General features: G+C 35.8%; 1 protein-coding gene across 1 annotated transcript in view; it reads right to left on the bottom strand.

The window, feature by feature from the left end:
* Positions 1–14,781, bottom strand: part of SWT1 (SWT1 RNA endoribonuclease homolog) — a 97,215-nt gene that overhangs the window by 44,053 nt on the left and 38,381 nt on the right. Inside the window, exons 12-14 of the mRNA XM_052654077.1 lie at positions 13,866–14,004; positions 8,590–8,738; positions 4,747–4,934 (exon numbers count right to left, since the gene is read on the bottom strand). Of these exons, the coding sequence (XP_052510037.1) occupies positions 4,747–4,934; positions 8,590–8,738; positions 13,866–14,004 (476 nt within the window). The remainder of the gene's footprint in view (positions 1–4,746; positions 4,935–8,589; positions 8,739–13,865; positions 14,005–14,781) is intronic.

Genomic DNA, 14,781 nt, shown 5'->3' with positions numbered 1-14,781 from the left:
TCCGGCTCTGGCTGCCCTCACCTGCCTGTCTCTGGTGAGGGATGGACAGGTCTGCAGCCGGCTAGCTCTGCTCAATTCTTTGTTCTGTGAGCGGGCCTGGTGGTGTCTTACGATAGGGCTTTTCTCAGGACTGCTATCCCACAGTCTGGTTTGCTATCTCAAGTTAGTTCCCTCAGATTGCCCTCGGGGCATTCAGGTCCGGTCCTTACTCTAAGCAACGGAGCCCCCGCCTCCCTGCCCAGCCCCTGCTTGCTAGTGGTGGATGCGGGCCTCTGCACTGCTTCTCCACGGGGAGTTACCGTTGGACACGTAATCTGTGGGTTTTAATTATTTATTTATTTATTTTTCCTCCTGGTTATGTTGCCCTCTGAGGTTCCAAGGCTCGCCACAGACTCTCCAGTGAGAGTGTTTCGAAACTTATCTCTTTTTTAAGACTCCCTTCCCGGGACGGATCTCCGTCCCTACCTCTTTTGTCTCTCTTTTTGTCTTTTATATTTTTTCCTACCTCCTTTTAAAGACAATGGGCTGCTTTTCTGGGTGCCTGATGTCCTCTGCCAGCATTCAGAAGCTGTTTTGTGAAATTTACTCAGTGTTCAAATCTTCTTTTGATGAATTTGCGGGGGAGAAAGTGGTCTTCCCGTCCTATTCCTCCGCCATCTTAGGACTTCCCCCTTAAATATTGTTTTTGCTTTAATATTCTTTCGCTTAGTGAAAGGCAAAGGAGAAAAGGAAAGATATACCTATTTGAATACAGATTCCAAATAATAGCACAGAGAGAAAAGAAAGCCTTCCTCCGTGATCAGTGCAGAGAGATAGAGGAAAACAATAGAATGGAAAAGACTAGAGAGCTCTTCAAGAAAATTAGAGATACAAAGGGAACACTTCATGCAAAGATGGGCACAATAAGGGACAGAAATGGTATGGACCTAACAGAAGAAGAAGATATTAAGACAACGTGGCAAGAATACATAGAATTATACAAAAAAGATCTTGATGAAACACATAACCACGATGGTGTGATCACTAACCTAGAGCCAGATATCCTGGAGTGCAAGTCAAGTGGACCTTAGGAAGCATCACAACAAACAAAGCTAGTGGAGGTGACAGAATTCCATCTGAGCTATTTCAAATCCTAAAAGATGATGCTATGAAAGTGCGCACTCAATATGCCAGCAAATTTGGGAAACTCAGCAGTGGCCATGGGACTGGGAAAGGTCAGTTTTCATTCCAATCCCAAAGAAAGGCAATGCCAAACAATGTCCAAACTACTGCACAACTGCACTCATCTCACACGCAAGAAAAGTAATGCTCAAAATTCCCCAAGCCAGGCTTCAACAATATGTGAACTGAGAACTTCCAGACATTCAAGCTGGATTTAAAAAAGACAGAGGAACCAGAGATCAAATTGCTAGCATCCGCTAGATCATCAAAAAAGCAAGAGAATTCCAGAAAAACACCTATTTCTGCTTTATTGACTACGCCAAAGCCTTTGACTGTGTAGATCACAACAAACTGTGGAAAATTCTTAAAGAGATGGGAATACCAGACCACCCAACCTGCCTCCTGAGAAATCTGTATGCAGGTCAAGAAGCAACAGTTAGAACTGGACATGGAACAACAGACTGATTCCAAATCGGGAAAGGTATACATCAAGGTTGCATATTGTCACCCTGCTAATTGCAGAGTATATCAAGTGAAATGCTGGGCTGAATGAAGCACAAGGTGGAATCAATATTGCCAGGAGAGAAATGCAGATGACACCACCCTTATGGCAGAAAGCAAAAAAGAACTAAAGAGCCTCTTGATGAAAGTGAAAGAGGAGAGTGGAAAAAGTTTGCTCAAAGCTCAACATTCAGAAAACTAAGATCATGGCATCCAGTCCCATCAGTTCAGTTCAGTTCAGTTCAGTCGCTCAGTCGTGTCCGACTCTTTGCGACCCCATGAATCGCAGCACGCCAGGCCTCCCTGTCCATCACCAACTCCCGGAGTTCACTCAGACTCACATCCATCGAGTCGGTGATGCCATCCAGCCATCTCATCCTCTGTCGTCCCCTTCTCCTCCTGCCCCCAGTCCCTCTCAGCATCAGAGTCTTTTCCAATGAGTCAACTCTTCACATGAGATGGCCGAAGTACTGGAGTTTCAGCTTTAGCATCAGTCCTTCCAAAGAAATCCCAGGGTTGATCTCCTTCAGAATGGACTGGTTGGATCTCCTTGTAGTCCAAGGGACTCTCAAGAGTCTTCTCCAATAGCACAGTTCAAAAGCATCAATTCTTCAGCTCTCAGCCTTCTTCACAGTCCAACTCTCACATCCATACATGACCACAGGAAAAACCATAGCCTTGACTAGACAGACCTTAGTTGGCACTTCATGGCAAATAGATGGGTAGACAGACAATGGAAACAGTGACAGACTTTTATTTTCTTGGGGCTCCAAAATCACTGCAGATAGTGACTGCAGCCATGAAATTAAAAGATGCTTGCTCCTTGGAAGAAAGGCTATGACCAATCTAGACAGCATATTAAAAAGCAGAGACATTACTTTGCCCTCAAGGGTCCGTCTAGTTAAAGCTATGGTTTTTTCAATAGTTCTGTATGGATGTAAGAGTTGGACCATAAAAAAAGCTGAGCACCAAAGAACTGATGTTTTTGAACTGTGGTGTTGGAGAAGACTCTTTTGAGAGTTCCTTGGACTGCAAGGAGATCCAACCAGTTAATCCTAAAGGAAATCAGTCTTGAATATCCTTTGGAAAGACTGATCCTGAAGCTGAAACTCCAGCATTTTGGCCACCTGATGCAAAGAACTAACTCATTGGAAATGACCCTGATGCTGGGAAAGATTGAAGGCAGAAGGAGAAGGGGACAACAGAGGATGAGATGGTTAGATAGCATCACTGACTTGATAGACATGAGTCTGAGCAGGCTTTGGGAGTTGGTGATGGACAGGGAAGCCTCACGTGCTGTAGTCCATGGGATCACAAAGAGTCAGACACAACTGAATGACTCAACTGAACTGAACTATTGTTTTAAACTATTTCAGTTTCAAAATGATTATCTCTGTCTGGTATATACAACATTCTGCTAACAAGAATATATGATAAGCCACAACATTAAAAATACATTAAGACTGGACAAACAAAATCTTTGCTTTATATGAGATTACAAAATTTTAAATACTGTTTTCTTTACCTCACATGTCAGATATAGTTATTTCTTTAGTATAAAAGACTATAATTTGTTTGAAAAAATTTTTAACTATTGTCAAGGACTAAAAATCAGTCCTAAATCTATAATTGAATGAGAACAGATGTTTAAATGGAGTGCTAAGACCACTTTACTGATCTTGTAAACAACTAGAATGGATAGAGGCTCTTAATCCAAAATAACAAAATGGGCTCTCAAACCAAAATCATATTACAAGGCATACAGTATGATTGACATATTAGTTATATAAAGACTATGGGCTTGAGGAAAAATATGGAAGGGAGTGTTGGCCTACTTTATTTTATTTTTTTTGGCCTACTTTAAAATCAGTTGTTTTCTATTATTTTTTAAGTTACTCCAGCAACCTATTTAAAGGCCTACTCACAAATGGTCTCTATCTTTTCATTTCACTAAGACAAGAATACTTTATGTGTATGAAAGTAACAAAAGTATTACTCCACTTAAGCATTTATCTTTAAAAAACTTTTTACATGAATTTTTCCTAATCTAGACCAATGTTTTCTTTATATTATTTTGCATCTTATTTCTTAGAAGCCTTTGGATCCTGCTAATTTCTTAGCCACTCCTGGTGACTAGTCATTGGTTTTGACATGTTGGCAAATGATCTGACGTATCTGGCAATGATTCTCATCAAAGTTTCACATCTAAATCACTAGACAGAAGCACTAGTTCGGCTTCAGTCCTGAAGTGAAGTGAAAATTGCTTAGTCTTGTCTGACTCTTTGTGACTCATGGACTATATAGCCTGCCAGGCTCCTCTGTCCATGGAATTCTCCAGGCCAGAATACTGGAGTGGGTAACTGTCCCTTCTACAGGGCATCTTTCCAACCCAGGGACCGAATCCAGGACTCACACATTTCAGGTGGATTCTTTACCAGCTGAGCCACCATGGAAGCCCTGTGCTACTGAATAAGAATTTCTAACAAGAGAACCTAACCATATGTATTTTTTACCCTCTCCAGATAATTCTGAGCCCCTATTTAAGCAGCACAACCTCTAAGGTATAATTTGACAAAAGGCCCTCATAAGATAATCTAGTACAAACTATATTGCTAAAATCACAAACCAGGGCTTCCCTGGTGGCTCAGTAGTAAAGAACCCACTTCCGAATGCAGCAGACACAGGTTCCATCCTTGATCCAGGAGAATCCCACATGCTGTGGAGCAACTAAGCCCGTGCACCACAACTATTGAGCCTGTGCTCCAGAGCCTGGGAGCCACAACTAGGGAAGCCCACGCACCCCACATCCTGTGCTCTGCAAAAAAAGAAGCAGTGAGAAGCCTGTCCATCGCAACTAGAGTAAGCCCTGCTTGAGCTCTGCTCGTCCCAACTACAGAAAAGCCCGAGTAGCAACAAGACCCAGCACAACCAAAAGTGAATACAAACAAACAAAATTTTTAAAAGACTAAGACACTTGGTAGTTAAAAAAAAAAAAAAAAAAAAAATCACACCCCAAACACTATTTAATGAACACTAGCAATAATGGAAAACCCTGAAACTCAAAAATTCTTGTTAGTTTAGTACCTGTTTTGATACAGTGTAATCCAAACATTCTCTAGGATAGACCAGATTTCTTGATGCCTGCTGGGTTGGGGAGGATAAGAGCCAGGGAAAACGGTGATTTCTTGGTTATCAGATTTCATCAGAGAATTATCTTCCTGGCTTTTACCCGGGATATTTTTCGAAGAATTTTGCTTAAGTTTTGCCTTGCCCTGGGGAAATAAGAATTACATAATATGCAGCTAGTCCTTCACTAGTAAGTGAGAGAGAAAGAACGCCAATTGTAGATCACAAATGTTCTGCCTTTCGTGGAAGTGCTATTTATTCTTTGTCCTTGATTATGTACAGAATATTATCAGAATAGAATCAGAGCTAAAAATTTTTTTCTTCTCCACTTATATGAAGCAGTATTTCCCATTTATTTATTACAGAGTATAGAAGTAGAATTCTACTTGTAAGGGATTAAGAAATAAGTGAACATAGAAATAGGAACAATGGTTCCATACTGCTCTTTTAAGAAGTTTGGTAGCTGATGGAAGGAGATGGTACAGTAAATAGCACGACCAATTAAAAATATTTAAGAACAGATCTGAGCATATTTCTAAACAGTGTGAAAAAGCAATACCATCGATTCAAATGACATTTTCTTAAAAAAATCACCCTGGGTGAAAATATTAACTTAGGTGAAAAATAGATAGAATGGAAAAAAGTTTTTAACTATGAGTTTATTGAGTTTGTTGACTTGGCTCATCTATAACATCTTTGTGAATTTAAAATCACTCCGTTTCTCTAGGTTTCCTTTGTTGATAAAAGTATGATTTCAAACATTAGCTTCATGCTTATCAAATTTAAAAAAAAAGGAAATTTCCAAAACTGTAACAACAGTTGATAGTTACTGAGCATTTCTTATGTATAGAATTTTCTAAGAACTTTATATCTATTTAGCTCATTTAATCCTCACAATTACTCTATGAAGGAGAAACTATGATTATCTACATTTTATTGAGGCAAAGAAAGGATGAATAAGTTATGCAGGGTCACACAGCTGGTAAGAGGCATGAACAGAATCTGACCTTTAGTGTAAGTGAATGAAGTATATATGAATAAGTATATATGAATGTGGTTATATTCTCTCTCCAGCTCATAAAGGTAAATATTACCCTTTTATTTCTTTTTAGGAAAGAAGAAAATTGCCTGTTTACATTAATTATGAATTTAATAAATACACACATGAATGGAAATATGAATTTTGTTTTGAGATAAATGTGTTTAATCATCACATAATGCTTTTTCTCAGCTTTCAAACATAAGTGTATGCAACATAACATACAAATAGGCTGCTTTATCAAACACTTACATAGCACTTACTATGTGCTAGGCTCTACAAATATTAATTTAATTCTCATGACAGTTCTAAGGCAGAGATTATTATACTCTTTCTTATAAAAGAAGGGATTAAGGCTCTGAGAGGTTAAATAACCAGAAATTAAAAACACAACTAGTCAGGATGGGAAGTCTGAGGCACATAAGTCTAAAGTTTATTAAAAAGACTTATTTTAAATAGTCTATCATTCTGGAAGAGCAAGTCTTTCTTTTTTTATGATGTTAAAGGTTCATAAGAGAAAAAATATATATCCTTTCCTCTACCCCATTTATATAAAAATCTGGAAAATGACATTACTTAACTTTCCATTTTGGTTTCTCAGAAACAAATGAATAATGAATATTTCTCTTTTCCTGATTTTCTACACTTGGTAAATTAAGATAAGGGGGATTTTTTTTTTTTTTTTAACAGTTACTATACTTAGATATTCTATTCCTGGAGGTAATCTCTTTCTTTTCGTTGTTCAAGTTAGTGACACATAACTAAGTATTCAGGTCATAAACCAGATGTACTCTACAAAATAACTGCTACTGAAAGTGCGTTTTAAAAGCCCAAGCTAAATCACAATGTTCTTGACTGACTTAGACAATGAATTGTTGTATAAGCAATACTTGAAGGTGCTAATTGTGGAAAAAACACAAGTTGTTTCAAACAATCAGACTAATGCTTAATGTTGAGGGAAAAGCACTAAAGAGAATACTAGATTTTTTTGTCCCTTGTCTCCTTAAATCTCTTGCTAATGTGACAACTAGAAAATCAGGATCCAAGAATAAATAACTTACTAACAAGCCAATATGTTTACAAGTGGGCAATATATAACAGGCATACAATTATGCGACAAACAACACTAGATTTTAATATCAAACTTTTCATGGAAGAAAACTCCCATGGCTAGGTTTCCAACTGATAAAAGAATCTTGATATCATTTTTATCTCAATCATTCCTAATTTTTTTTATTCTCAATAATTTTCATTCAAAGGCTGCTAAGACTGTAAGCATCCTAAACTTTCCATCTTGTTCACCATGGTTGTTTCACTAAAGATGGGGTTTTAGGGCTCAGTTCTGTGAGAGACAGGATAATGAGCTCTTCCCTACACAATTCAATTAAAATATTCAAGCTGCAACTCCTAAATTTCCAGGTCCACTCTTCCCTACTGAAGACTCTAAAAGTCACACTTGCCATTTAAAAGAATAAGTACCAATGTTTTGGTCATCTTAAACCAAAAGATTATTCACTGCTTAAATCAATTCTTTCCTCAAGAAATAACATATATTTCCTGTTAGTTAATCAAAAAGATGCTTCTTTTAGTCTTAAGCAAGTTAAATTCTTTCCTCAGTAACTATGACTAAGTTTAGTATCATCTAATCCTTTCACTACTTCATAGGTACCAGGGCCTATGTTACCAGAAAAAAAAACCACAGAGGAAAACCTGGCCAATTCAATAGTTCAAAGGAAAAAAGATATGACACACACATACACACACACATATATATATATATGATGAAAGTATCACTGATATCTAACAATGTAATTGTGATGCTGAGTTTTTTGAACTGTTTCAGGCATATAAAATGACCTGAATTTTATAGATCTGAAATCAGAAGACTCTAGAAATACAGTATTACTAAGGACAAAACTCACATAGTTATTTTAAAGGGGCAAAAAGGCATCAGTGCTAGGCAGACTGTATAAGAATCACATGAGGAGACCTGTTAAAAAATTGGTAGGTCAACTGGCAAAGTTTGAATACAGTCTGTAGGTTAGATAATTGGATTATGTCAATATTAATTTCCTGATTAATTATACTAGTTATGTAAGATATCCTTATTCATTAGGAAATATATATATACGGAAATATTTAGGGGTAAAAGGGGATAATATCTGCAACATACTCTTAATTTAGAAAAAATATTCTGGATAGATAAGTAAACTGGTTGGTAGAAGACAGAAAATAACAAAAGCAAATGTGATAAAAGGTTAACACTGGGAAATAGGGGTAAAGGACACATATGAGAATTCTTTCTGTTACTCTTGTAATTTTCTTATAAGTTTGAAATTATTTGAAAATAAAACATGAATCAAGAACAAAAACACTTCTGGGCACCACTGACAGAAATTTTACTCAGTAAGGGGCATGGCATCTGCATGCTTAAAAAATTTTTTGAAGTATTTTGATGCAGGCTGTGATCCATTGGTCAGGAGCACTGGAAAATGAGTAGTCAGGCAACAATGCATAGTTCTCTTCTATTCAAAAATGAAACAATATGAAATCCCAACAAGTGCTGTGACACTGCTTCCATAGGAGTATGAATATTTTATAACCTGTAATAAGGATTGTTCAGTCTCCATTCAATTCACTTAATATTTACTTAATGCTTTTAGTATGTTAGAGTAAGTTAAATTTCTTACCTACTGTTGTCTGATAAATACATTCTTATAACATATATGATTACTTTAAACGGCATTCTAAAGGTATCTTACCTCTGCAAATGTCTGGAGTAGTTTGTTTACTTGAGCAAAGGCCTGTGGAAGAATACCATCATAATTTGACCTTGTACTGAAAGCATGTAGCAAACTTTCAGAATCCTGAAGCAGGAATTTCACTGTTGTAAAATCCACTGCTTTGTTAGCTGGTAACAGAAAATTAAGCAGGAAAAAATATGTAAGAATGAGTATACAACACAAAAATGCTTTTGAAAAATCAATCTAATAATAACTAAGAAATTTAAAGAGAGTACACATTTATATCTACAGGCTCCTAATTTATCTCTCTGGTGTAAAAAGCCATAATGAGACTTAGTTTTAGACAAAGTTCTTGGAGCTGATTCTGGCATTCTGTGAAGCTGGCCTTCCATATCTGTAAGTTTTCACATGTACAGTTTCCATCAACTGTAGATCAAAAGTATTTGGGGGAAGAAAGTTCTATCATGTTCCAAACAGCAAAACATGAATTTGCTATGTACTGGCACCTATTCACAGAGCATTTACATTGTATTAGGTATTACAAGTAATCTAGAGATGATTCAAAGTTTATAGGAAAATATGTGTAAGTTATATACAAATACTATGCCATTTTATACAAGGGACTTGAGCATGGAGAATTCTTCTATCCTCAGGGGTCCTGGAACCAATTTCCTGTGGATACTGAGTCTATACTCAGATTCCAAAATTTCCCTCAAAATGGTCAACTTCAAAGTAAACGTGAAATGCACAAGTTACTACATACAAAATTGACAAATAACAAGGCCCTACTGAACAGGATAGGGAATTATATTCAATACTCTTCAATAAACCACAATGTAAAGAATATGCATATATATGTATCTGAATCATTATGCTGTATACCAGAAACTAACACAACATTGTAAATCAACTATACTCCAATTATACTTCAATTTTTAAAATTAACAGTAAAATGAAACAATATTATACTCTTCAGAAGAGATAATCACCAAACAAATCTGAGTTAAACTACAGATTTTCAAAACTGAGGTTGTTTGTATACAGATTACTCTTGAGACATCACAGTGTCACATTTTGGTGGTGAGCACTTAAATTATATGCAGTACCTTTCATAATCAACTCAGTTATCATGTAGTGATTTATCTTCAAATCCCATCACATGAAATATAATACCAGATTTATTGAAAATGTGTTCTCTCTAGATGCAATACAATTTCAGCAAAAAATAAACAACTTGGGTTAACAGTGAGCTATGGGCAAAAGAAGCTAATAGAACTTTTCCCCCTTAAATTAGCGAAGTTAGTTAATCTACAGGTAATAATTTAAAGATGTAACATTTTTGTCTCAAGGAACTAAACTTGCTTACAATAAATTCTCAAACCAATTAGGAGAAGTGGTGACAATAAAAGATTCAAAGTTATGAAAAATGAAGTTAAACAACTTTCTAATGTTACCAAAATTCAGAATAGAAAAAATTACCTCTATTATTAAGATAGAATACTGCATAACAGTTTTCTTTTTTTCTTTTTGCATAACAGTTTTCAAAGGCATTTAAAATAACCACAGTGCAATGTGTTTGCTTGTTTTCTTTTAGGTTCACAGCTTCAGAAATTCTATTTTATTCTGAAACACTGGCACTATGAGTTAAAAAAAAATAGTTTTTCTGTGTAACTTACATAACAAATATTTGCTTGTGAAATACTGAAAGGTTAAATGAAAATAAAAAGTGGATTTTCATAATCAATTACTCAATATTCTGAAATTCTGATCTAATGTGATGGTTACAGCCAAGTTTCTGGCTACCCTTTTATTAAGCAAACAGTGCATCTCCTTACAAAACACTTTCAGTTATTTTTAAAATCAAAGACTAGTTCAAATTCCTGTGGGAAAATTAGGGATAAGTGATGCTACAGAGGACAGAAAGGAGGTAAATCTCCTCAGAGGAGGCAGTTGGGCACAACTTCTTTTAATGATGCTTCTCCAGTGTAGTCTGTTTCATAGGGCTGAAATCCTTGAATTAATCATTTTATTTCATCTTAAAAGAATTTTTTACTAAAGATTAAGGCAAAAGTATAATGTCAATGATCAATTCAGTACTCAGACAAAGCATAAAAAAAATCTACAAGGCTGAAATAACTTAATGTTTATATAAGGTCAATAATTATTTAGGTTTAAAATAATACAGGCAATGAAGTCAGAAAAAGCTACTACTCATTTTCTACGTAATTTTCTATGAATTGATCTAAAGTGACATGCTTGATACAGTAAGTTAAACACGTATAATTCAACAGCTGCAGATACTATTAAAAGATTATAAACAGAATTACCTGTAATTTTTTCTAATTCAAAATTATTTTAGAGCAGAAGGCATTTTTATAATTTTATTACATATCATTCACAAGTCAGTAAACATTAGGCATTGGATTCTTCTAGATCAAAGATCAATAAATTATGATTATACAATAATCCTCCAAATGAGTTTTTAATGAAAGGAATGGTCATATCTCTTCACTTCTCTTGTTATTAGAGAAAAACAGAACTACTGACTACTACCTCTAAAGTTCCATATAAGCACAACAAAACTGCCCAGCCCTGGAAAACAGACAAATGGAAGATGGCAACTAGATATCCCATTTTTGAAACCAAGTCTTACTTAAGATCACACATGGTTTATGGACTTCCTCTTTTGACAGAAGCAACAAAATTATGTCCCTAGTAAAAGATATGAACACTGTTTCTATATATCTTTCAAGATGCTTTGAAGACATGTCCAATATGTCATTCCTTAATAATAATACCCCTAATAAATATTTTCTAGTTAAAGGTCAATGCCTGGAAAGTGTATTTTTATTTTAAAAATCAGTAACTTTAAAAACTAAATATTCATGCAACATCAACTACATATATGTCATAAAGTATTGATTAGGAAGTTTAAGTTCCCTGGGGAAATTTATAAAGATATAAAACATTTTCAGAGTTTACACTTCAGGGGAAAAGAGAAGTGGTATATCCGGCATAGAATGTTTTTGTTTTATCTTAGCTGTTAGGAAGCTTAGTGCTAAAATCTGTGTTCAAGTATTGCAATAATTGTTTGCACATGTTTTATAGTAAAACTATCTCTTTGGTTCTTCTTCGCTACCTGGCTCTTGCACCTTTAAGCCTAACTTAAACTCTCTTGTACTCAGGTGGTCCTTTAAAGGCCCATCTATGCTCAGTTATTTTTAAAAAGTAGACAGGATATAACTAATACATAAAATAGATCACATCATGAGGAGTTTGAGAAAAGTCAAGAACTAACTGAACATCCTAATAATGGTTTATACAGCAAAAGAAACGGAGCTGTTCACTATGGACAAATCACTTACTCTCTCAAAGCTAGTTTCCTTAATGATAAAACACAGACTTTAATAACATTTATTTAGTTGCTAAGTCATGTTGGACTCTTTTGCAACTCCACAAACTGTAGCACATAAACACACTAGCAAAGTAATGCTCAAAATTCTCCAAGCCAGGCTTCAGCAATATGTGAACCGTGAAATTCCAGATGTTCAAGCTGGTTTTAGAAAAGGCAGAGGAACCAGAGATCAAATTGCTAACATCTGCTGGATCATGGAAAAACGAAGAGTTCCAGAAAAACATCTATTTCTGCTTTATTGACTATGCCAAAGACTTTGACTGTGTGGATCACAACAAACTGTGGAAAATTCTGAAAGAGATGGGAATACTAGACTACCTGACCTGCCTCTTGAGAAACCTGTATGCAGGTCAGGAAGCAACAGTTAGAACTGGACATGGAACAACAGGCTGGTTCCAAACAGGAAAAGGAGGACGTCAAAGCTGTATATTGTCACCCTCCTTATTTAACTTATATGCAGAGTACATCATGAGAAATGCTGGGCTGAAGGAAGCACAGCTGAAATCAAGATTGCCGGGAGGAATATCAATAACCTCAGATATGCAGATGATACCACCCTTATGACAGAAAGTGAAGAAGAACTAAAGAGCCTCTTGATGAAAGTGAAAGAGGAGAATGGAAAAAGTTGGCTTAAAGCTGAACATTCAGAAAAGTAAGATCATGGCACCTGGTCCCATCACTTCATGGGAAATAGATGGGGAAACAGTGGAGACAGTGGCTGACTTTATTTTTTTAGGCTCCAAAATCACTGCAGATGGTGACTGCAGCCATGAAATTAAAAGATGCTTATTCCTTGGAAGGAAAGTTATGACTAACCTAGACAGCATATTCAAAAGCAGAGACATTACTTTGTCAACAAAGGTCCGTCTAGTCAAGGCTATGGTTTTTCCAGTAGTCATATATGGATGTGAGAGTTGGACTTATATATAAAGAAAGCTGAGCGCCAAAGAATCGATGTTTTCGAACTGTGGTGTTGGAGAAGACTCTTGAGAGTCCCTTGGACTGCAAGGAGATCCAACCAGTCCATCCTAAAGATCAGTCCTGGGTGTTCGTTGGAAGGACTGCTGTTGAAGCTGAAACTCCAATACTTTGGCCATCTGATGCAAAGAGCTAACTCACTTGAAAAGACCCTGATGCTGGGAAAGATTGAGGGCAGGTGGAGAAGGGGACGACAGAGGATGAGATGGTTGGATGGCATCACCAACTCAATGGACATGGGTTTGGGTGGACTCTGGGAGTAGGTGATGGACAGGGAGGCCTGGTGTGCTGCAGTCCATGGGGTCGCAAAGAGTCGGACACGACTGAGTGACTGAACTGAACTGAAACTGTAGCCCACCATTAGATCAGTGCTTTTCACATCTTTTGCTTTCTGGCAGAAAAACTTCTTCTTTTTTAATCACACACAGAATCTCTCTACATAAATAAAAGAAAGCTGAATGGCTAAAGTTGGGGTTGAAGGCCAAAAGCACACTATTATCAGGCTCCCCATCAACCTTTCTACCCCTAATCTCTGGCAACTCTAGAAACACTTCAAGAAGGTTCTGTGTGATACAGTTTAAGAAACTACCAACTAAATGTTGATTCTAGTCTCTTGTGGTTCTAAAATTCATTATGCACCAAATCCAAAGGATTCCTACTCCTTATCCATGTATTTTAAGTAGAAATCTTGATTAACTATTTGAACATCAAAAATGATACTATGAACCGTCACAATCTCTATGAACTCCATCCATTCATCTAGCTGCCATAAATTTCCTTAAGAAATTAAAGGTGTAAATGGTTAAGAACTGTTTGAAAAATTTTTTATTAATTCATCTTCACATTCCATGAATTCTGACTTTAATACAACACTTCCAAAGACAAAATGAAAGATTCATACCTTTACGGAGATTTTCATATAGACTCTCAATGGTTAAGAGCAAGTTCTTCTCCATAACTAATCCAAATACAGCCAACCAATGTTTTCTAAAGCACTGTAATAAATGTATTAGAGTCCATGGAGGTTTCAAGTACAGCATCTAGAGAAAAATAGCATTATTGATGTATTTATTTTAAAGTACCTATTTAGGAATTCCTACATAGATTTCTAGGCAAAACATAATTGAATTCTTCTTAAACTAAAAGATGTTTTATTAAAAGCCAGTCACAATCTTAAAATGCCTATTCCACTGAAAACTGCTTTTATAAAATTCACATTAGTAGTAATACTTATAGTTTCAGAAACCATGTGTGCCAAAAGAAAGCATAGTTTTAATCAGAAAAACTACAGTTCTAGTCAGCAAAAGTCGTCATCTACCTTTCAACATGGTCGTTTCTACAACAAAATCAATCTAATTTCCTAAAACTAGAGAAAAACATCTATACAGAAAAGAATTTTCCTATAAAGGCATGTTTATAAAGAAAACTCATAATTAAGTACTACAAGATCAGTACATCCTTTCTTCAATCATTCATATGCAATCACTTCATTAGACTCTATTATGAAATCTAATTTATGTCAACCTTCCTAGAATCTGATTATTCTTCAACATCTTGGTTTAACACTTGATAGTATAATCAAGCCACACTGACAAATATTAGAATCTCACTGAATATCTGGGATAGATACAGTTGATAGGGAATAAACTTTCTCTTAATGATAAACGTGAATAGCAAACAAACATTAAACTAACAAGGCCACTATTTCCAAATGTAATGTTAACTTATTATAGAAAAGATATGAATCTAAAGAAAATTCAAAATATTTTACTAATACCAAATTTACACTCTGATTCTCAAACTTATATCACATAAGC

Source organism: Budorcas taxicolor, chromosome 16, assembly GCF_023091745.1.
Source record: "Budorcas taxicolor isolate Tak-1 chromosome 16, Takin1.1, whole genome shotgun sequence".
NCBI lineage: Eukaryota > Metazoa > Chordata > Mammalia > Artiodactyla > Bovidae > Budorcas > Budorcas taxicolor.
The sequence above is the reverse complement of the archived record's forward strand: the minus strand, read 5'-3'. Positions and strand labels throughout refer to the sequence as shown.